The sequence below is a fragment of the Nipponia nippon genome, unplaced genomic scaffold (genome assembly GCF_047370975.1).
Source record: "Nipponia nippon isolate SJK-2023a ecotype South Korea unplaced genomic scaffold, ASM4737097v1 scaffold_4, whole genome shotgun sequence".
Taxonomy (NCBI): Eukaryota; Metazoa; Chordata; class Aves; order Pelecaniformes; family Threskiornithidae; genus Nipponia; species Nipponia nippon.
Genome location: NW_028262358.1, coordinates 7854891 through 7879458, shown reverse-complemented (window position 1 = coordinate 7879458; position 24568 = coordinate 7854891). Strand labels below are relative to the sequence as shown.

Sequence of the window (24568 nt, the reverse complement as noted above, 5' to 3'; positions counted from 1 at the left end):
GCAAGCACCACATTGCAAGAGAGCAAAGGGTTGCTAGCCGTGACAAAATGAACGGCTGCCACGCAGTTTGATGAAACTGCCAGTCTCCATGCCAATACCACAATTCCTTCGATGAGGCATTTTGCCAACATATTAAAATCCTGAAGACCATCGGGAAAACAACAAAGTAATTCCACAGTAAGAGCCCCAGCATGTTACGGGATCCATCACTTTTAAAAATACAGTAGATACAGCATTACGGGTTACAGAAAGAACCGAGTATTTTTTAGTTTCAGAAATTAAAAAGCAAAGAAGAAAGCTGTTTTTGTAGTAATATGACAGGCGACATAAACCATAAGAAAGTTGATAGCTGCATATGCCAAACTCGCATGTTTACTAAGAACAAGTTTATACGAGAGCTCTAAGGCAGAAGTTCACAGATGCAGCGCTGAAGTCAGTTTTGAACAGCGATGGTGGGTGGAAGACCACAGCTAACTAGCAGGCAGCAGGGCTTTGCAGTTGTTTTGCAGGCAGCACAGAACGGTGAAGTAAATAAACAAATAAGTGAAACTGAGCCAGCAGCAATTTGTGACGTGCGCTGTCACTGGCTGTCATTCAGGGCTGGATCATCTGCTCTTCCAGCTGATGTATTCTACTTGAAACCGTTCCACGTGCACACACACGCAGAGGATTGCCACTAAATCTGTGGATACTAAATGGAGCCCCTAACAAGACTTAAAACTTGACTTTTCATCTTTCTGAAAAGCATACTTGCAGTACTGTTAAAGCTGACCGCAAAAGCCAGCCTCAGCTCTACAGTGCAGCATGCCTGACCTAACCACCAGACTGCAGTGGAAGAGGATGGTCCCGCTCCCTTTCTGCAGTGGCGCAGGCACCAGCGCTTGTCTGGCTCCATCGGGAGCTGGATGGAAAAGCAGCAGCAGCAGAACATCTTGTATTTTGGAAGGAAGTCTGGTTTTCTGGCAGCTGAGCTAACTAAAGGATTGGCCAAACACAAGTGCTGATGCAAAAGTGGAGACGGCGCTGCCCTCTGTGGTAGCAGCCAGCCATGAGAAGAGCCCAGCTGTACTGTTAAAACCCATTTTTAGATGCTCTTGCCTCGACTATCAGGGAACTGAACTCCATAACCTGAACCTCTTCTGTTATATGCTTTTAGGCTCCACTGTGCGCACAGAGTAGAGAGCTGACCCGGCACAGGCCTGGAACAATCGTGGTTGAACAACCCGTAGCAATAATGACTTGTCGCTGAAGAATTTACAATTGCAATCAGAGTCTCTCTACATCCCCTGGGAAAAATGATCAAGAAGAAATGAAACAGGCTTTGTTATACCCACGAACAATAACGTGAAACAACATAAAGTAGAAATAAAGACAAATGCTAGGCAAGCTAACAACAAATAGAGTTTTCATTTCTCACTGGGGTTATTTTTAGATGTGTTCATATTTAAATACGAAGGTAACTTCCCAGTGCAGCTGTTAACAGCTCTTCCTGAGCTTCTCTTGGAGTCTGGGTGTTGCATCTGCTGGCAGTTGCAAGGCAAACTTCTGGTTTTAGTGCTTTAAAACTACAAAAGCAAATGTTTCAAGCATTACTTCCAAAAATCATACTTTGTATCTCAGGGGATACTATGGTCATTTTATTTCTAAAAGGTTTGAAGTTTTATGTACAAAACTACGTTGCTATTCTAACGAGCATCTTGCGTATTTTTTAACCTATTGAAAGACATACTGAGATACGTATCAGGTGAACAACAACTATAAATAACGTGCTAGTTCAGGCACCACTGGTGGTTTTAGAAATGCATGATTTTAAAGAACTATTGTTAAGGTCAAGAACTACTCCAGTTTTGATTAGGGGACTTGGTCTGTTTCCCTCATTCAAATGAAGATTTCTTTTTTTCATCAATAAGTGGAAATGAAATATTTCTCACACATGCTACTTTATTTGAAAGCCTCCTTATCTAGAAATAGATAAATGAACGCTTTAATTAGGACCACAGACATACCATATTCGACTCAGCTCATAGGTCCAACTATCCCTGTCACACCACCAAGTAGTTTTTGCCTTCGTAGCAACGTGCAAAACTGAGTTTTGCACCTACAAGTTCTGTCATAATACCTGAAAATTAGAAATTGATTTATATTCTGGTTTTATAACCCGTCTAGACTACCAAGCAAAGAAATGAAAAGCCAAACCACCTAAGAGCATATATCACTGATCTCTCTCTTCCATGGCATCGTTTTTACTGCAATGACTGTACTGCAGGTGTTTTGCTTTCCCTGCTGGGTTGGCAGACCTAGGCCTGCCTTTGACCTTCTCTCCAACTCCTCTCCCTTTGGAGTCATGATGAAGCCTCTGGCATTGATGCCACAAGCTTTCAGCGGAGAGTTGTGGGTTTTAGGGTGGGGCAGCAGGTGGGAGAGAGACTGTTAAGCAGCTTTGAAAATCTTTTTCCCCATCAATGAATTTGATGCAAAGCTACTACAGTGTAGACCACTCCTAGGGGAGACAAAAACATGCTCTATGATGCATGTGAAAGGTAGGATGCGTTTGTTTTTCTTACTTTTAAGGTGAGGGGAAAAACAAGGAACTCTGATAAAATACAAGACCTTGAAGAAAGTGTTCAGCAAACGCACAGCTGCTGCACCTCAAAATTTCCATCCTGCCTTCTGCAATCTTCTGCTTCTCTGAACCATCCAGAGTCAGAAAGACTCTGTTCTTCAGTAGCAAAGCCACTGCTGTCACCATCTCAGCCAAGACATCTGTCTTGCATACCACACATCGCACATGGCCACATCCAACCTGAGCTCAGCCAAAATGCCTTTGTTTTCCTGAGTCACAGAACTGAAGGTCTCTTATGGGTTTCTACAGGTCGTTTCTCTTCAGGATTCCCAACATTTCCCCCAAGGCCTTGGGACTGGCAGCAGCAATTAGCGCATGTTCTCAAGAGGCCAAAGACAAAAACCTTGAAGAACAAGATTAAAGATGGATTAAGGAAGAAGAGAAAATGTAGAACGCTGCTCCAGATGCAAAGCTTGAAAGGACTTCGAGATCCCATTTCCCATGAAACTTCGGCCTCTCACCATTTCAAGAAACTTCATCCTCAGTAGCGGCAAGGCGTAACAACTACGTAATGCGTGCCCATCGCCTGTTCAAAGTAATTCCCAGGTCTCAGGCCGCCTCCTCGCTCCCCTGCTTACCAGCAAGCTCTGGGCAGACACCTGACAGGGGAGAGCTTCTCTCCACTCATCAGTGTTCCTAGTCGTTCCCTCCAGGTGTTGCAACTGGCACACGGGTGAAAACTGAAGAGGGATCGCTCTAGGAATACCCGGGAAACTCTCCGACATGAGTGTGCCTCTGAGACTCGAAGGAAACAGTATGCCTCTGCCGAGCACGCCAACGCTTTGTCAATGAGATCTCCTTTACATTCCAGGTAAATTCTAGCGAAAATTTCACTGGTGAAAAGTAAAATCAGGATTAATAATGTATAACTAGGAAAAGCAAATGTGAAAGAATACACATATGCCTTACAACTACTTTTTTTTCTATTTAGCTTCAAGGAGCTTTCCACAGTACATTCAGCAGCAGATGCTGAAGACAAGCCAGCTTCCACACTGATTCACGCAGATGGTGCTGGTCGAGTTGATTCTCGTACAAGAGCGGCTTGTCTTCTCAACTGAGATAAAGTTTCTGCATATATATACTCTTTCTGAGTCAGAATCTCATCAAATGCAACTACACTCTTCATGGCCAGGGAAATTTCAAAATTCCTGTATACTCATTTTTAATCATCGTATCAAGTTGTAACTTTCTGCCAACGGCATTAACTGCTGTCATGCAAAGCCATTTCTGAAACACCCTCTCTTGCTGAATAGACAAAGACAGAATTATCGCCCCTACTTACGACTAAACAAATCTGTGCAGACAATGTAAACTTAGTCCTTCCTGAGAATAAACACTTTGGAGTTGTTCATGCATTCAACACTGGCACATAGCCTTTCGTAATTTCAAAACCAGGTATTACACAAGCAAATCAGCAAATGCACAGACTCCAGCTTATTGCTAGATGTTAACACAGACTAGACACAAACAATCGAATAACCAGGGTGGTGCATTTGGCCAAAATAGCATGCGAATGCTTTGATTTTATTTGCGTGCAAAGCAGGGGTGCGCCTTTTTTTTAGGGATAACAGATCACCACCTAAAACCTTCAGCGGCACTATATCCACACAATTGATTTAACTCTACAAAGAACGCTGAATATTCAAACTGGGTAACCAATACATTCTAGATCTGCACAGAACTTCGCCACTGTAGTTTTACAAGATTAGACCTATGTGAAACTGCTCACTGAATTTGGAACCAACAGGAGAAGGGAAGAAAATAGGAAACTTTAACATGTCGAAGGGGGCCAAAAGAGAAGGACAGTGAGGGAGAGACCAGAGTTCAGCAGAAGCAGGTTCTCACGGCAGAAGATCAATGCACAAGGAGCTGGAATGTAACCGCTCCTGTGTGGGTTTGATGCGGGGAAGAATGGCTATTGGGCGTTGCAGGAGGAGGAGAGGAGGTGGGTAAGAGGCAGGGCCTACGCAGAAAGCCTGGCAGAGAGAGGCTGACAACGGGGAGAAGAAGAGAGGCAGCAAAAACTCTGGGGCTATCAGGAAGGAAAACAGAACAAAGAGAATGGACCAGGAGAAGAACAATTTTGGTGGCCTGAAAATAAACTTGTGAGAAAGAATGTGAATTTCAAGCTTTTGGTATATAGCTATGAAGAACTAAGATTTATGACAACTGCATATGGAAATATAACTGTTCTTTTACCTACATGCATTGTTTAAACTTCCACCTCAGAAGAGGGGAAATTCCACCATAAAAAACATCACCAGGTGAATGTTAACTCCTCCGTGAAAATATTTCTTTGTCTGAAAGAATCTTGTTTTGAGTCGAGACATTCAATCTGAGAACGGGTCTTAATTTTGTAAAGTGAAGTCACGCTCAGTCAAATAATCCTCACGTCTAGGTAACTAACACTTCAAGATAACCTGTCATCTAAGTGCACTTACAAAAACTTTTTCATATTTTGTTATTTAGCTTCCACCACCCAGATTTTTCATCCAAAAAGTCTCCTGAAAACTGCCCAATTCCTCAAGTACTGGAGAAAGCAGACTTAATCTTCAAATGGATATACACCTGCTAGACCCAAAGAATCCAACAAGAAAGATGAATTTTCACCAGACGGATGCCTGCTTGGTATCTAAACAGTCAACAGCAGGAGCAAAGAGTTCACAAGAACCAGCAGGCAAAACAGGGACAGGAACACGGCCAGAAAGAAGTCGGCCATCCCAAGCCCCTTCTTAGCCAGCCACACATCCCCACTGCCTCGCATATCTCGCTGCTCTTGAAGGCCACCTTTGGGCTGCTGTCGAATAGGCAGCAATTAAAGCTCCAAGAAAAAAAGTCCAAGACCAAAACTGCATCAGAATTTTTTTTTTTTTTGCCATTTCAGGAGGGTTTTTTTGTTGCTGTTTTGTTTTGGGTTTTTTTAATATTTCTCTACTAGTGAGAGCCCTTACATAGAGGCAGGCGTAAAAATGCATTTACCACTTTGTTCAGCTCAGTATAGGCTGCATCCATAAAAACCTGAATCTGCAAATATGAGAAACCCTTAGGAAAGACTAGCAGTTTTGTCTTCTACAGGATTCTTCCTTGCACATACTAGACGTTACTAACAATCTAAGTTTTCAAGGTTGTTTTCGGGGAACGCTATTTTTCCTTCCTTTAACACACTTTCAAAACCATGTCAAGCGTACCGAAAGTCTATCGCTTACTTTGTCAAGTTGGCAAGTAAAAACTCCATATTCTTCATATCTGTGAAGGAGTTAGCTCTGCGTCTCCTAAAAACTTTCTCGTGGTGGCTTCATGGTTCGACAACTAACAAATAGAGGAAATTGCGTTCTAACTACAAAAAGCAATCGGTCTTAAGCATTAGCAAAGTCCATTCTTGGTATGGACTTTACTCAGCCAGCTTTCTTTATCCACTTCTATGTGTTCTGTAAATAAAAAAAATAAATACCTTACTCATAGGCTTTGCAATTTCAAGTACCTCATTAAGTTACTTAATTTTGCTATCAATAGCACATGATCTGATAAGCAAAACTGTTTATTTGCCTTAGGAAAAATAGAGATGTGGTTGCATCAGGGGTGTTTCTGAGTTGACAGGGCTTTTCCCTGGGGCTGTTTAGGAGAGCTGGAAAGAAGAACAGGGAGAGAGCAGGGAGAGAAGGGAGAGGAATGGCGGAAAACACAGGTGCGGGCGTTTAATCTCCTGGCCCTTACAGACAGAACAAAAGAATAATCACAATTACAACTATTACCTCAAACATTCCTCTGTCAGGGAAAAAAAAGAGGCACTCTTGAGCCCACCTGATTTTAAACAAGTATTTAGCTTTAGACTCTTCATACCTTTTTAGCTCTCCTGAGGACTGTCTTGCACGATTACATTCTCATTGTTGTTGCATTTGATGCGGAGCTGCTGCACCAACTTTGACAAGGTACTCTATGCACGTACACAATGCCGAAAGCCGAATTTGACAGGCTTTTATTTTTGAAGGAATGTATCCAAAATTGGATTCCAATCTTGAAATGGTTCAGATCATTTAAAGATTAAACTCTAATACAAACTACAATATGTATTTGCTGAGAAACTGTACTGAGTCAATATCAGAAAACCTTATAGGACACACGTATCATACAAAAGTTCATATATTATAGCGTTTTCTTTTCTTAGATGTCTCTACAAATCAACCAATGCCTAGCTTTGATTTGGGACAGCCTGCTTTGGAAAATCAATATAACCTGATAAAAGCCTAAAGCTAAAAACCACTAACGTCCATTTCAGGGTATTTCATTGAATATCAAACTATTACTCTCAGCTTTATCTAAAAGAAATCTGTCCTTGGGAAGCTCAAAGAAGCAACAGTTCAGTTTCGATGCTTGAAGACAGCTCGCTCTCCTCTGCACTGAGGATGAGTGATCTCAGATTCAATTTCACTCCCCGGTCAATGTGTTTGGTTTCTTAACATTTCATAAATGTCCTGCCCAGAAACGTTTATGACTGGAACCTGATTTACAGCAGGACGCAGTAGATCCAAAACGCCTGTCAAGTCATAGTGAGAGTCATTCAGGTCAACCTTTGGCTGAGGGAGTTCCCGGAACTTCGATCCTTATCATACCATCAGGGTGCTCAGTAAAAAAAAAAAACAAGCATCATCATTATCACGATGACCTAACAGTACCTCACAAGCATGTGCTATGAATTTGCATTAAAATTCTTTGAAACACATTATGTAGCGTAAGTACTCTGAATTTCCCATCTACCGCCTTTTAAACTCTCTCAGCCCATTAAATGTTAACAAGATTGCCATGTCTTCGAAAGGTAATTTCCCTATAGGTCTGACAAGAACTTTAATCGCCATGTCATGAGCATTAATTAATTTTATAAACAAAATACATGTAAAAGACTATTTTAACTTAGAAATTCAATTAAAATATCTCATTATATTCCTAGGGTTTGATACATCTGTGTTACATACGCATATTTCTATTCCCCACACATGAGTAACTCCATCAGTATTAACAGAGTTCCTCCATCCTGGAATTCAAAAGGCCTTGAATCTCTCTGCTTTAAAAAGAAGACGAAGAACGCGGTCAGGTCCTCCATGTACAAGTTTTTTTATGCAGAGCATCTTAAAGGCTACCCATGTTCTTAAGAAGTATATTTAAGAACATTTACATAAAAGAATACAGACAAAAATCTGCTTGCAACAGCACATTAAAGACCTTTCAGTACTCTAGAGCAGCTGTGACCTGGTAAAATCTAATTATTTCTCACATGCCCTTTGGAATTCTCCAGGAATATTTACTGTAATTTCTAACGTGCCACAAGTACTGGCCCAGCCTTAGAATACAACTGAAAGACAGCTCAATGCGTACCGTGTACACCTTTTATGAATATCTTATACGTTAAGGCTTAGCAACATGGCGCAGCAGCATAACGCTGGAATCTATTAACTAATACAACTAAGTCAGCCATGAGAAATACCAAATACATGATGTTTTTGAAAAATCCTGCTATAATCTTAACAGAACCTCAGTTTAAAAAAAACCTCTATGGGATATTCGCAGCATCTCAAAATGCCTTCTGCATTACTACAGCCCACCGTTCTGTCCCACACGATGAGACACAGACACGCTCATGTATCCATACAGGCGTACATATAACCCGTTATATATACACAAAGATGTATATGCGATACAGTCGTATAAACGGAGCTGATTAGGGCACAGCTCACTCTGCCAGGACTATCAATACAGACAATTGTACCTTAACTTGAAGTCAGTTTATTATTAGTTTTTACTCTCCTCAGGGAAAGATTAGAATTGAAGTGACAGAGAGAAAAAAATCCTTTTCCCTCGTTGTCAAGGAAAATCAATCTAGGATTTTTTTTTTTTTTAATTAGTTGAATAAATACAGCATGTATATAACATTTCAAACATCTAAATACCAAATACATCAAGCAGCATTCAAAAATCTATTAAAATTTCTCTTGAGAAAGGGTGAGGTTTGACACTTTCTAGTTAGCCTGTATTTGTTTTTGCCAAAAGGTAAACAAAGGGAATTTAAGTATTCAAACTTTTTATGGCAAGTCCAACTATCTGGCAGTTTCTACAGGCCTTGAAGAAATCAAGCTCTCTTTAAACTTAATGGAGTTTGGCCTTGCCGTCTTCTGATCCCAGCAAAAAGTGAACCGCAGGACAACTGGGATCAGCAGGGAGTTTTTGGGAGCCTGCTTTTCCCCAGACATCAGCTCCTTGTGCTGGTGAACGCGTGTGGTCAAAACGCTGCAGGAGGTGGCCAAGATTGCCGATGCACCGCTAACAAAGAGAACAGGACACTCGTGAAGGCAGCGGCTGTCAGCCTTGAAAGAAACCCGTGTTTTGATGGAAAATTTAAAAAGGACAACAGCGGAAGCATCAACGGCATCTGCCAAATCCAACACTACTTGCGTGATTTAGTAGGCTACGAATAAAAGGAAACTTGGTTTTATGAAAAAACATCTGGGAAATATATTTTCTAGCTTGTCCTGTGACTACCATAAATCTTTGGTTTTGTTAGAAGAGTTGAAAGCTTGTTTTCCAAGAAAAAAATCCCTGAAGACTGCAGGCCGGCCGGGCCTCCCTCGTCCTCAATCTCCGTCTCGCCAGGCACGATAAGGTATCTCCAAGCGAGCGCCGTCCCGGGTGGAGCACAAAAACCAGGCAACTCTTATCCACTTGCTGATTTTAAACGGCATGAAGCGCTAATACCTTGAGAAAACCCTTAAACCTCCCAAAGCAGCCGCCGTCGCCTGCGACGCCTCAAGCGAAGCGCTACCGCACGGCCGTTGCTTTTGGAGGGTGACGCCAGAGGAGCGATGACGGCGCTCAGAGCCGCTTGTTTGCAGCGGCTGAGGAAAGCGACACCGAATTATTCACGTTTTTCTTTTAAAAGCGCTTGTGCAAGTCGCCGCCGCTCCTGGTCTTTGGGGCAAAAGCAAGGGGAAGGCGGCAGCCGGGGTTCGCTTCCTAGCGCTGCCCGCCCCGTCGGGCGCCCAACCGGCACCGGGGAACCGACAAACGGTCACTCGGGGTTTAACCCGCCGCGCTGGAGGAACGAGGGAGCGCCCACCTCCTTCCCAGCGCAGCCCGCAGCGGCACCACCGCCGTTCTACCGGAAAAAATGGGGAAAAATATTAAAAAAAACGAACGGAAAGCGCCCCCCCGGCGCGGGGCCCCCCCGCTCTCCACAGGGACGAGGCGCCGCCGCCCCTCCCCCGCCCCGGCCCGGCCATGGCGCCGCCTGCTGCTCCCCCTAGCGACCGCGCCGCGCGCCCCGCCCCGCCCCCGGCCCCGCCCCCAGGTGACGTCTGGCCCCGCCCCCCCCGCGGCTCGCCGCTGCCGCCGCGACTTGAGGGCGCGCGCTGAGCTCCGCGGCTGCCCCGCGCCAGCGCAGCGCCCGCCGCTCCGCGCCGCGCCCGGCCGCCGCCGCCTCCGCCTCCCCGCGCCCTTCCCCAGCCATCAGTGGAATTACCGCGGCGGCCGCGCTCTAGCCGGGATCGCCCCGCTCCGCGCCTCGCAGGTAAGTGCGGGAGAAAGGCGCCGCTTTCTCCGCGGGAGTTGCGCGGGTCGGGATAGGGGGCGGGAAGTTTGGGCATCCCCTCCACCCCCGGGCTGCGAGCACGGCGCTGCGGCGGGGAGCTCCCCGCTGGCTGGGCGGCGGGGCGCGGAGGAGCGCGGAGCGGGGCGGCCGCCCCCGCGGGCAGAGCGGCGGCCGCAGCCGGCCTGTGCCCCCCCGGAGCCCCCGGGCACCAGCCCGCCGCTCCCGAAACCGGCCGTGCGGTGCCGGCGTTGCACCGGCCGCGGGAGAAAGAGCGCAAACCGCCTTCCGCGGGGGCGGAGGGAAGCCCGGAGGGACCCGCGGAGCAACGCCGCCGGGCCGGCTCCCGCTGCTCCGCCGGTGCTGGGACCCCGGCCCCTCGTTTTAACGGAGCGGGGGGTCGGGGGGGATTCCTGCCCGTACCCCGCATTTCTCCCCTGGTTTGGAAACTTCCCCCCCTCCTCCTTGCTGCATCTGTTGAAAAAAAAAAAAAAAAAAAAAAAAGCGAGAGCGTTTGCGCACCCTCCCAGCGGTGCCTCCTCACGCACAAAGTCTGCGGGCGAGGAGATGGGGGAACAAAATGGTTGCACGTACGTTAAGAAAGAATGCAACAGGCCCAAATTTCCTCAAAACCGCCCCACTTTCTTGGGGAAGAAGAGCTGGCTGATAACCCCCCTGGCCTTCAGAGGGTCCTTGCCTAGTTTTAATCAACTTTCCCGCTGTTTTCAGTGTATTAAGTGATTGTCTGCCCTCGTACAAGCGCAGCAAATGCATTTACAAATGGCTCGCAAATAACTATTTCATCCAGTTCTTCCTTTGCACACCTGATCTCTACGTTATTCTCACCCCGAAAACCGTTTCACGACTGCTAGACGTGCCAGAGCCTTGTCTTTTACCAATTTCCTCCAACACAATTAGGAGCTGCAACTTAGTTGGTGAGGCCAAGCCCGAGTATCCCCGCATTTCCCAGCGCACCGCCGCTCAGCCCAGCAGCCCTGCTTCCCAGCATCTCCCATCGCTTACAGCACCGAGGCACAGCTTTCTGATTTTGGGGTTTGGTTTTGGGTTTTTTGGGTTGTTTTTTTTTTTTTTTTTTTTGTTCCTGCTTAGTTTTCAAGATCACCCCCCTTGGCGAATAAAAGCCCTTTGCTCTTGCCCAGACAGCTGCCTTTCTGGCTCAGTCCTTCTCTTTGAGGTAGCCTAAATTTTAATCTCGCTGACCGCAAAGGGGTTTGAGCGCAACCCTGGCGCATCCAGTCAAAGTTGTGAGGAGTGTTGCAAACGCGATGACGAGTGCATGTAATTAACTAATTGGCGGAGCGCTGTTAGCCATGGGTTACTAATTTGGACCGAAGGCAAGTCGCTTCCCTTCTTCGAGGGATCAATTCTGGTCAGTTAACAGAGTACAGCGGAGTATTTTGTACACCAGAATTACTTTGCAATTAAATCATATTCCTGCGAAAGAGCACCTCAGCTGAATGCGTTTTCTTACCGCCACTTAGAAGATTCACGTTTTGCATTTCCCTGTAAATCCTCTATGCAGAGAAAAAGTACAGAAAGAAGAGGCTGAAAATGGTCAGACTTTAAAAAAACAATTCATTATCCCGACCCCCATTTCCTTGACTAAAATACACTGCCCAGAAAGACAGAAGCATCAATTATGCTCACCATCTACTGCCTGGGGATACGGCGTCTTAATGAACATTTCTTTGAATTAGAGTGAAAAATGCATTTATCAATTCAAGTGTACAAAGAAAAGAATTATCTGCTACAAAAAAGAGAGATCAGTATGTGTTTTCCTTGTCAATATACACCACACGTTAGGTCATACTTAAGAGGTTTTGGTGCCCTTCCCTCCCTCCCTCAAAAAAAAAACCAAACCACCTCCCTCAAGTTTCCTTTAATTTATTCCAAAACCATACAATACAGCCCTGTTTAAGATCGGTTTTCAAATATTTCATAAACAAAAGGTATACCTGGGTTTATAGAAAGCCAATTATCTTAAAATATACTGAGGTTATTCTAATCCTTCTATTCATACTGTTACCAAGCTTTTCTATTTTTCCATCTACATTTAATCGCTTGTAAAAGCTGTATTTTTTCCTGCCTTCTGTGCTCTTCCTATATACCAGAAACAGTGACAACCCTTGGCATATATTTAAAATGCTAATTTTTTTTTCTTTGGTACATTCATACCATTTTATTTTAACTGGAGAATGACCAGATAAATACCGTAGTTAATACAATCAGCATGGGAAATAAGAGTCTGTAAACTCTCTGAAAGAGTGATTTTTATTTTTTTTTTTAATGCCCTCCTTTGGAGGCTGCCTCTGTTTTTCTCAACAGGAGACTTTGTTGTAATTAAAGCAGAGAAAACTGGACAGCAGCAAAAACCATCTGACTTGTGGCTCTTAAAAGCACAGTTTTTGTAGCGTGTACCACCCCCCAGTGGGCAAAAAAACTCTGTAGTAAACTCACAGCAAGCTTTAATCTTCAGAAACAAAGTGTATACATTTTACAGCAAGAACAATAGAAAAATGCGTTTCTGGGTTGGGGTTTGGTTGGGTTTTTTTTTCCCTCCTTTGTCACCAATAGGTAAAAGTTGAAAGATGTTATGTCAGGCGATGGTGACTAATCAAAGCAATTGCTGGAGTTTGCAAACTTTGCATTGCAATTATTTGAAGTGGCTTCAGTTGGGAGATGGCCACCTTTGTCTCCTTCTAGCAGGAGGCATGGGTGCTAATGGCTAGTTATTTCTGAAGTCTTTGCCTTAATCACTTCAAAGCGCAGGAATGCCCAAAAGAATTAATATGTGATTGCTTACATTTATTTTTAATAAGTGACCAAATACCACTCAGGGCAGGCGTCTCGAAAAGTGTTCAGTAAATGATTATATCTTCACAAACTCTGGTCTCCCTTTCATGAGCTCTAAGAATTCAAGCAATCTTGCAGCTTCATGTTTTTTAAAGTCATATTTTTTGAGGAGCAAATTTAGTAATCGGGAGATGAGCAAACAACTATTTTAAAAGGGAAAGAAACAAAACTACTGAAACTTTATCCAGTGTTTAAGTAATAATTTTACATGCCTAACGTTGTGTGCCAGGAACTCCCTATCAGGTATAATTCTACCTAAATTTGTCAAGAGGGGGAAGAAAAAAAAATTGATTTTACCTTGAAACAATGGCAGCATTTGTTCTCTATTCTTTTATTTTAAGCACGGGCAAGTTACCTCAAGCAGCAGCTCTCCAAAGAAAACCTAGAAGCCATAATTGGCTAAACTCAAAGAGCACTAAAACACAAACCAAAAAGCCATTGCAAAACACTCCTCCTCGAAGTGTTTTTTTAACGTGCAACCTTTGCAGAAGCAGAGTAGTGAAAACAAGAGAGTGAGGAGGAATAGCGTGATAAGTCTGGGTCTTTTCAACCGAGCATCTTCAAAACCAGGAAAGGCTTTAAAAGTAAACTTCAGAAGAGAACAACTCTTAGTTCATTTCCATCCTCTACAGCAAATACTGGTTTGGCTCATCTTAGGCGTGGAGTCAAGCTTTTACTCAGAATCCATTTCTAAGTCAGATTCACTTGCATTTTAAGGGAAGAGCACATCAAAAATTTGCATTTTTGTAAGACACTTGAGCTAGAACTAGGAAGACAAAAGCAATCTTATACACAACTACTACACAAGAGGGGAGAGAGCAGATTTTCTACAATAATTAAAACCTTCTCCAACAGAAGAAAAACCCCAGATTTCACCAAAACACAGAGATACAACCTGACTGAAGGGCTCACTCTGACTTTAACAAACTCCTTTGCATTCTTTACCCCTTGGAAAGACAGGGAGAGGACCTTCTGCTTGCCTGGCACCAAACAAAAGACTGGGGCACCTTCCTGAAATATGATGATCGTGGAAATTGCAGCTCTAGACAGGGTGCTCAGAAAGCATTTTGCTGTCACTATCAACTAACCCTGAGTAATACACTTAAAGAAAACAAAGTCTAGGCATTGTTTTAAGTGTAGATTAGCACTGTGGAGCTTTTTTTCCTTTTTTTTTTTTTTTTTTTTAAGTTGGTGAAGCTATTTAGATACTTAGATATTTACACGACCTTTGTAAGCTAAACTGACAATATATGCAACAGATAGATTTCACGAATATTTTAAAAGCTGATAAGCACATGTTGTGTTTCTGATACATTTCGGGTTATAAACAAATACAGAGGTAATTCTGGAATAGAAGTACGCTGATCAAGCAAAATTGTTAGGCTTATCAAATACACGGATTCTAATGTTAACTTTAAGTGATACTCTTGTCGTTTATAGCCTAAAAATACCGAATTGTTTCCCTTCCCCCTGTTACTTTGATGGTTAGAAAGAAGCCACTGAGCTACCAGAGTTCCTGCTGGAGAACACAGAGGTAGATTAGAAATTCAAATCAGCCTTGTGTGACCTCGGAGTGAGGCAGGTCTTGATTTTATTCACGTTTTATCACAGCTTGGAAAGAAAAGATCTCCTTGTCACCGTTTTTAGAAAAACTCCCAACTTTTCAAATATACCAAAACTTTTTTTTTTTTTTTTTAATTTTGCTGTTGCCCGCCTACAGTACAGGAGTGCAGCTGGACTCCGTACCTTATAGTAAATATAACGTTGTTCTTCGGTACGTTTTTCTTGTATCGTGCAAATGACTTTGACCATTTCAAATAAGATGTCCCCCTGCTTAGCTGTACCACAGCAGTAAGTACACGTGCGAGGCTCACGCGTTACCGCTATCTGTAGTAATGTACTTGCTTACACAGTGTCCCAGGAAAAGTAATTTAACCATGCAGTTCAGCAAAGTTCTTCAAAACATTCAACTCGGAATACAGATAAGGAAAAAAGCTCCTGTTCAGTTGTTCTGACATGACTTTCATTACAAAAAAAAAAAAAAAAAAAGTCATTTTTGCATTTAAAAATGAATTTTAGCACAGACTTGCTAAAATCTGCCCTGTTCAAAAGTAATGGCTTCTTTCAAAACCATGTGTCCATGAAGCCTCCCAATTTGATGTTGCAGAAACCTGGACACAGTGTCTGTACCAGTGGGGGTCACTTTTCTTTTCATCCTGCCGGATCAGCTATAATGACTTGATGTCAGGGAATATTTAGAGACAGCTCAAGAAGGGGAAAGTTGGAGCATGGCAGCAGGATTCCCTTCTTCTCTGTAGACAGATCACTGGAGCCTTTGATATGCAAAAACATTGTTTTCAGCTATGGCTTGAGATATAAAAGGGAAGTGCGAGATATCAAACAATCAAAACCTGAAGAAAACTATTCTAAGTTTAGAAAAGGGAGTGGGGGGTATAGTCCTAATCCACATTTTTGAAACCGTGTCGTCTTCTCCAAAGAGACCTGCCTTTATTTTTCTCTCTCTTGTTTTCATGTAATTTTGAGAGAAGGGATAAAAAAAATTCCAAGAACTTAATGAGCTTTAGTGCTTTCATTTTAATCCTGCACATTACCGCTATTATAATAGCAGCAATAAATGAAGGGATGACTATGAAATGGAGCAAAGAGGAAACAGTTTATATGCTAGAAATGTAAAACAAATGAACTTACTTTCTTGTGTGTGGGGATATATATATATATATATATATATGTGTAATGTATGCATACTAGAGCCTCTGTTTTGCTTAATACCAACGTGTTTTTTACAGCTCTGAAAGTTCTAAAGAAAATTTATGGTGTGGGTTTGGTTGTGTTTTTTTTTTTAAGTACTTAAAAGTTACTGTAGCCTTCAAAGGCCTATTTAACAAATTTATATTCCTGCTTTACAATGTACTTCCAGAAAATACCCTCTGTCACAACTTCACATTAGTTCCCAAGAGATACTATTTTTCATACAGCTGTTAAGCATCTGTTTATTTCAAAGTTTTAGGAACAGATCGTGGACTTCTTTCTCCAAACACTTGAGTAATACAGACCAAGAAAACTGGACACTGCAAGAATATGGAGCCTTTTTGTTCCATTTTATACTGATTGCATAAGTTACCAAAAATATGCATTCCCTTGTATTCTAAAATGCGGCCACACAGATTGAGTTTTTGCCTTACATAAAGCATACGTTAAAATACTTACTTATGCCACAGTGGGGATCTCTCATTTTAAGCTATTTTCATTCCACAACTGCTGAAAACAAGGTGCAGAACCAAAGCTCAGATGAGCATGAAAGCAGCATCAGGAGAGAAAAGGCTTTACCATTCCCTCACTAGACAGTAACACCATCTCTAAAGCAGGGGGGCTTTTTTTTCTTTTTTAATGGTCAACATTTTTCTATGAAAAAGAGCAGCATAATTTGCATCCATGTCAATAATTTTGTATCCTTGCATATTTCCTGTTGCTGTGGGAGTATTGCTGATTTATTTCACAGTGGACCTGCTTCAAATTGTAAAAGGAGGAGACTGTTTCTGTTTAGGTCTAATATTTTATGAAGGACCAGAAGCCACTCTAGTTAAGCCGATAGGAAGGGAGCTGAGCAAGCATTACTCAGCATGCGGTTTCTTCCTAGCATGTCAGTACTGAGGATTGTGCTCAGTTCACCAGCCAACATGCGATCGCAAAAAGGAGAAGCAAGTAAACGTTAAGGATTTTTTAATTTCAGATTTAACCATTTCTATTTCAGACATACTACCTACATGCTCTCAGGGAACACAGACTTGGCATCTCACTGGATGCTTTCTGCAATAGTGATGTGAAGTAGCCAGAGTTAAAATATACCATTCAAAAATAACCAGAGTTCTTCAAGAAATGGCAACAGCCAAGATTGAGAATATTTTTCTTTTTCTGAAATGAGAAAAATCAGATAAAATGCTAATCTAAACACAGATTCCAACATGCAAGATGACAAATAAAATGGCTTAAAAGTTCAGACAGCTTAGCATATTGAGCACATTTCATGGACAAAATCCTCGTGTATCACTGTTGTCAAAGAGCTGATACAGCTGAGCTAGTCCCCAGTTCAGAATCAGCATGTTGCAAATGTGAAATATCAATACGGTATTTTAGCAAAAACGTTTCCCCTTTCATCCAATAACTACTGAATGGTAATTAGCTCCTTTTACATTGAAAACCAAGGATAGGATGATCTTCTACCTCAGTTTACCAAGAACACAAAGCAAGCAACTGTTTTAGCCTCAGGTGGGAAACATCATCTACAAAAGGGTTTGTTACTGCCTATTAATCCAGGATAAATTTATTTTCTATTGGAAGAGAGGAAAAGATAGTTCCAGCAAAACTGCAGTAATGTGAGACTAAACAGCAAAACGTGTTCTTCGAGAGCTCTGTATTTTGCTGAAATACCAATATTTTGGGAAAACGAGATGTGTTAGTCGTGTACAATAAGCATAGGATGATTTATACAGGGGATGCAACACAACTCTGAATACTGGTGTCAACCAGTTGTTATTAATTCCTATTTTTTTCTGTCTGTTTTTACTTTCACAGGAAATTAAGAGTTCAAGGAAAACTTTAACAGGGGAGTTTTCTGGGAACTAAATCATATTTTTGTGGGTTCTTTTTTGATGAAGAAAACCATCTGAATTACCTAACGTTTCTACGGTAGAGTAACTTGCGTTCTTGCAGCGCAGGAGGAATTCTTTCCTGCATTACAAATTTGGAGGAAGTGTTAAAAAGTGAGAGTTGGAAAATGGTTCTCTCAAAGAGGTGTGGATGTATCAGGATGTAGCCGCTGTACAAAGTTTATACTTGGATAATTCTGGACAGGAAAAAGCAGCCCCGTTCCTGACCTCCTGAAGAGGCTACCATCCTTCAAGCCTCAGCATAATGAATAGTTTCCATCATGCGGCGCTGAAGTTACCACCTCTGACTACTACGCTGCAGAGAAGAGTTTGCAAGAGTTACAAAGAAAGTAATTCCTGCTAAAGGCATTAAACCGAACAAAAGAGGCTCTTCATTCACAGACTTTACACGAGGACAAAAATAGAGGGAAGCTGAAGCTTTTCTACACCCTGGCCTGGTGTGCTTACGTACCATGATAAATCTTGGTTGGAATGCTCATTGAGTGTCGTGCCAGGAGCCAGGAAACACACACCACCGAGAAGGACCATCTGAGTAAACATCGCCGAGAAAAACACAGCTCCATGGAGTAAACCGTAAGAGTGACTCGCGAGAAAGACATTCCTTTACTGGATATCCTCAAGCACAAAATTTACTCGTACCTTTAAATACGGTAGGATCAATATTAATTTATTTTCCTTTTCGTGCCTCAGAGAATAAAGTTCAATTAATATATGAACCCACAAGAGAAAAGGTCATGACACCGCTTAACGCATAGGTCATCTTGCAGAAGTTCTCACAACCCTAATTACAATGGTAATTGAATTATGTTGTCTTAAAAGCTATAAAAATGCTAATTACCTGAGCTCAATGTACAAACACACTACCAATGTAAAGCACAATTTCAGTCTCAAGAGTTAATTTATATTATCCTACCCTGCACACTTTGAACTAATAAGATGGGAAAATGTGGTTAAACCTGCCAAATAGTCTCTTATTAGTGTACTGCTTAGTAAGAAGACTTTTGAGAACGACAAATATTTAAACATGAAATTAAGCATGTAATGAAATATTCCAGTCAACTAGAAAGTCACAGCTCTACCAGCTACGCCAGGTTGTTAGCTACCTACCAATTGTAACATTCACCTTTCTAAACGTTTCAGTTCAAAAACCAAGAAAAGTAGGCTGCAGTATTTGTAAGGTACACGTGACGTTGAACGGTCAGAAAACCTTGGAAGAACGTCTCTGGCTGGCCCTTGCTCTGTTGTCTGCATTTTATGCATTGCCATTAGAACTTTTTTGAACCTCCAAAATAGCTACCACTAAACTTGTAGGTTTGGTTAAGGGTTTTATAGTTCACTTAAGGGCTCCTGGGTAGTTAGCTGGGTTAGGAATTACTTCTTATCTTTCAGATATAGAATGATTTACTTGAACTCTGGTGTGGCTTCAGCTCTGTACTTATCTGGTATCTGCAAACAAAGATTGTCTCTACCCATGAAATATGAAGGAATCCTTAGAAAGAGCCTTCTTGCTTAAGCAAAACAACTCACAGATCAGACAGACTTGATTATATGATTTTCAATTACTATGCAGAATAACCTATTAACTTAATTGTATTAGTACAAGCAGCAGTACAATTATTGATGTAAGGAAAAGAAAGTAAAATGTGTCTACGAACTTGAATTTTAGTTTAATATGCACGTTTCAGATGTCTTTGGTAATGTTGAAGTTGAATTTTTATTGCAGTTTCTTCACTGATGATCTGGATAATTTTGTTTGTTTGGTTTTTTTAGATTGTTGAAGATCAGAACTGTATACAAATCGCATCATTCCTGACCATGATTAGTGTAACCTGGAGCATCTTCCTAGTTTGGACTAAAATAGGGCTGTTACTTGACATGGCACCTTGTTCTGTTAGTGCCAAACCATGCCCTTCAGTATGTCGCTGTGATGCGGGTTTCATATATTGTAATGATCGCGATTTGACGTCTATTCCTACAGGAATCCCAGAGGATGCTACTACCCTCTTCCTTCAGAACAATCAAATAAATAATGCTGGGATTCCTTCAGAACTGAAGAACTTGCTTAGGGTGGAAAGAATATATTTATACCACAACAGCCTAGATGAATTCCCCACTAACCTCCCCAAGTACGTTAAGGAACTGCATTTGCAGGAGAATAATATAAGGACCATTACTTATGATTCACTTTCACAAATTCCTTATCTGGAAGAACTGCATTTGGATGATAATTCCGTTTCCGCTGTTAGCATCGAGGATGGAGCTTTCCGGGACAACGTCTTTCTCAGACTTCTTTTTCTCTCCCGAAATCACCTTAGCACCATTCCCTGGGGTTTGCCTAAAACGATAGAAGAGCTACGCTTGGATGATAATCGTATTTCCACGATTTCAGAGCTGTCCCTTCAAGACCTTACAAATCTAAAACGCCTTGTTTTAGACGGAAATCTTCTAAATAATCATGGATTAGGAGACAGAGTCTTCATGAATCTAGTCAATCTTACAGAACTGTCGTTGGTCCGCAATTCACTCACAGCTGCACCGGTAAATTTGCCAGGAACAAACCTAAGAAAGCTTTATCTTCAAGAAAATCACATCAACCATGTGCCACCCAATGCTTTCTCTTACTTAAGGCAGTTGTATCGACTAGATATGTCCAATAACAATCTTAGCAATTTACCTCAGGGTGTCTTTGATGATCTGGACAACATAACTCACCTGTTTCTTCGCAACAACCCGTGGCACTGCGGGTGCAAAATGAAATGGGTACGCGACTGGTTACAATCATTGCCTTTAAAAGTTAACGTACGTGGACTGATGTGTCAGGCACCAGAAAAAGTACGTGGAATGGCTATCAAAGACCTCAACGCAGAACTGTTTGATTGTAAGGACGATGGCATGATAAGCACCATCCAAATCACTACTGCGGTACCAAACACGTTATACCCGGCCCAGGGACACTGGCCGGTTTCTGTGACCAAACAACCAGACATCAAGACTCCCAACCTAAATAAAAACTACAGAACCACAGCAAGCCCGGTACGCAAAATCATTACAATATTTGTGAAATCCGTAAGCACGGAGACTATTCACATCTCCTGGAAAGTTGCACTACCAATGACGGCTTTAAGACTGAGCTGGCTCAAGATGGGTCACAGCCCTGCCTTTGGATCTATAACTGAAACGATAGTTACGGGCGACAGAAACGACTATTTGCTCACGGCTCTCGAACCAGAATCGCCATACCGTGTATGCATGGTTCCCATGGAAACCAGCAACATCTATCTCTCCGACGAAACACCCGAATGCATCGAGACCGAGACGGCACCTCTTAAGATGTACAACCCTACCACAACCCTCAACCGGGAGCAGGAGAAAGAACCTTACAAAAACTCCAGCTTGCCCTTGGCCGCCATCATCGGCGGTGCGGTGGCGCTGGTGGCCATAGCGCTGCTGGCCCTGGTCTGCTGGTACGTCCACAGAAACGGGTCCCTCTTCTCCCGGAACTGCGCCTACAGCAAGGGACGCCGGAGAAAAGACGACTACGCCGAAGCGGGAACCAAGAAGGATAACTCCATCCTAGAAATCAGGGAGACTTCTTTCCAGATGATACCAATAACCAATGACCAAGTGTCCAAGGAGGAATTTGTAATACACACCATTTTCCCACCTAACGGCATGAATCTGTACAAGAACAGCCACAGTGAAAGCAGTAGTAACAGGAGCTACAGAGACAGTGGTATTCCAGATTCAGATCATTCACACTCATGATACTGAAGGACACCAAGACTGGTTTGGGTTTTGTTGGGTTTTTTTGGTTTTGTTTTGTTTTTTAAAGAAAACGAGAAGAGACTGACTTAACGGTTGCTGTTCTACTGCAAAACACTGGATTAAAAGACTGACAAAGCAATGTACTGTACATTTGCCATATAATTTATATTTAAGAACTTTTTATTAAAAGTTTCAAATTTCAGGCTACTGCTGCGATTAATGTAGTGGGGATACCTGACCACAATTCTATATTTTAGTATTTTTTAGTAATTTGTACTGTATTTTCCTTGCTAATATTGAAGTTACAGACCATTTAACTTTTGTGTTCTACTGAGTAAGATGACTTGTTGACTGTGAAAGTGAATTTTCTTGCCGTGTTGAGCAGTCAGAACATTCATCTGAGATCCTTGTAAGTGTAAGCACAGGCCATTTTTCACTTTGGTATCAATAAAATGATGTTGAACCTGGCAAATCAGGAAGATCAAGAAGTGGTTGCAAAAACTCACAGAACTTTCAATGTTGGGTCTACTAAATCTGTAAACCACAACAATATTCAATAAACAAAAATGCGTGTAGTAATGGGCAATATCAGCTGTCTAGATATATCCATTCAACAATGATGAAATCCAATTTAAATGAAAATAATCGAATGGATGACATGCATGAGACTGAAGCTGTTGACACGTGTGGGAAAAAAAATTTGATCCCTGAAAGAAAGCATAATCAAATTCCTAACAAGGAACTTAAAAATATGTGCTAGGCTCTACAAACCAAGGGGGTAGATGTGGTTTAGGGATAGATTTCTGGTTCTCAAAGCCAGCGGTCTGCTTATTACAGAGAAAACAGTGATGGACAGTCACGGGCATTTGAGAGGCCAGGGCAGGAGGACAGAGACAATAATTAGAAACTGCTTTGAACAGAAAAAGGGTTGAAAGTGCAGTTTCATAAGAAAAAAGAGAAGGACAAAAAACCCAGGCAACATAAGCAAGATCTCAAAAACTTTAGTCACAAAGGTAAACAAACAATTGGGGAATACAGCTATTTTAAAGCGTATACTCAAACAGTATACAGGTATGTGTTTGATATACTGCCATTACAGTCAGGAATACTGCCCATTACTGTCACAGTTTTCCAGAAATTCCTTGATAAATCTGTAAGGTAACGTGTTTCTTTCTGCCTTCCTACTGAACTATGAGCTATTTCATGTTTAAACCCCAAGCCACTCTTTGTTGCTATAATCATTTGTTTCTTCAACTAAAAACCAAAGTGCTTTGTACGCCCTTTGGCCAGTCTTGTATGTGCCTTGATCCAACGCTACATGTATCAAGCTTTTAAAAACTAAAAAAAAAAAAAAAAAAAAAAAAAGGAAAAAAATAAAATACCCACTTTTTCATATGTAACTTAACTATGAAAAATATTGGTCTTATTGGTGAATAAAGTTTGAAAAAAATTAGTTCAAAATAACGCCACACATCTGCAGTGCACTAATAGGAAATCCACTCAGAAGCTACCACTATTCAGGTCATGAGCTTCACCTTTTGCTTTGTTCAACTTGACAGTATCGCACTTCCAGGGTTTCTTTATTATTAATTACTCGGAAAACAAGTTTTCACAACTTTGAAGTGTGTCAACAATGAAAGGGAGGGAAGGCATGAAGTTACAACCTTCTGAGATAGGATTTTTTTTCAACAGAAACAGCAAATAAAAAGAAAAATACTTCATATTTTGGACAATATCTCAGACAAGAAGGAATGTATACCAAATGCGATTCAATTTTAAGAGAATTTTAGCAGTGCTTGGCCTGTTCATTTCCCTAAGAATGGTAAAGGATGGAACATGATAAGAAAAAACAGTGACAAACACCAAGACTGATGGTTTCAGCAGTCAGCATGCAAACAGTTCTCCTGCCAGGGATCCATGTAACTGCACAGACCCAAAACTTCCAGTAGCACGCAGCTCTCTTCATCCTCATTTTCCAGATGTGCTCAGAGAAGTTCCTCTCCAAACCCCCTGTGCCATGGTACCGTTTCCTCCACCTCACCTTCAAAAATGCCTCCTGCAGTTCCTGAGCAGTGGAGGAGCCCCAGATGGAGGAGCAGCACTGTGTTTCCCTACCGACCTTACACAAATCACGTCTTGGCCTTCACAGGGAGCATGGATTGGATCCATGATGCCAAAAGTAACAGAAAGGGGCACGTTATGCTAAACAACTCTGCGCTCACCTCAGTGTAATGCACTAAAGACTATTTTGCTCTGTTTTCCCATCAGGTACAAATCTAAGGAAGGGCGAGAAAGCCAAGACTCAGCACGTGGAGCCCCATTACATTCTTGTGCAAAAGGCTTCCCGAGCAGTAAATGGGAAAGGAAAACCAACACAGATGGAGAAGACGGACCTGTTTTTCATCCAAGCTAGCGTTTAGGGACCCCTTGTATCAGAGATACGTTTAATGGCTGGGTCACTGGCAGTAGATTACTAGTTCTTTGCCATCAGCTCTCCGATAATAAAATTAAGTAGGTTTTGCTGGATTTTCAAGCTGTTTACATGAAAACCTCTCTCCGAGTTGACTCCAAATTTGTGTCGTGAAAAGGGTAAAATAACACTCAGTGAGTACTCTCCCATGCCTCTTCTGAGGCACCCTCAGCTGGAGGTAGCCTAGTCGTGGTACATACCATCTACTGCGCATCTCGGGTGATGCCACGCAAAAGTCATACGGGCTATAAAAAAAGTTGCCATTTGAGGAGGAGATAATTGCATGTGAATCTTAAGTCTGAGGACTTTGCGTGTGAAATTTGTGTACTGTGAGGCACTAGTATGCAAACCCAAAGCAACTTCCAACAAGTTGGCCCAGTTGATCCTGGTTCACCTCCACCAGAAAGAGAATGAAAACCTGGACAAGTGATTCTGTCCTCTGCCAAGAACCAGGCCAGGTTTGCAGGGAGAGCCGGTGTCCTCCTACCGCAACTGATGTCAATGAAAAAAAAAATAGTACATCCATGCATACAAGATCTTCCTTAGGTTTTACAGCAACTTTTATGCAACATGCA

At 42.2% G+C, this 24568-nt stretch overlaps 2 protein-coding genes across 4 annotated transcripts in view; one reads left to right on the top strand and one right to left on the bottom strand.

Moving 5' to 3' along the window:
• Positions 1-24568, bottom strand: part of MACROD2 (mono-ADP ribosylhydrolase 2) — an 893688-nt gene that overhangs the window by 765449 nt on the left and 103671 nt on the right. The gene's annotated exons all lie outside the window — the stretch shown is intronic.
• FLRT3 (fibronectin leucine rich transmembrane protein 3) lies at positions 10043-24049 on the top strand. Its single transcript, XM_087774712.1, has 3 exons — positions 10043-10178; positions 17664-18408; positions 19529-24049. Exon 3 carries the CDS (start codon positions 19574-19576, stop codon positions 21521-21523), a length of 1950 nt encoding a protein of 649 aa, XP_087630838.1. The 5' UTR covers positions 10043-10178; positions 17664-18408; positions 19529-19573; the 3' UTR covers positions 21524-24049.

Excerpts from the sequence above, each read along its gene's own strand:
- FLRT3 (XM_087774712.1), top strand. The coding sequence starts at position 19,574 with ATGATTAGTGTAACCTGGAGCATCTTCCTAGTTTGGACTAAAATAGGG.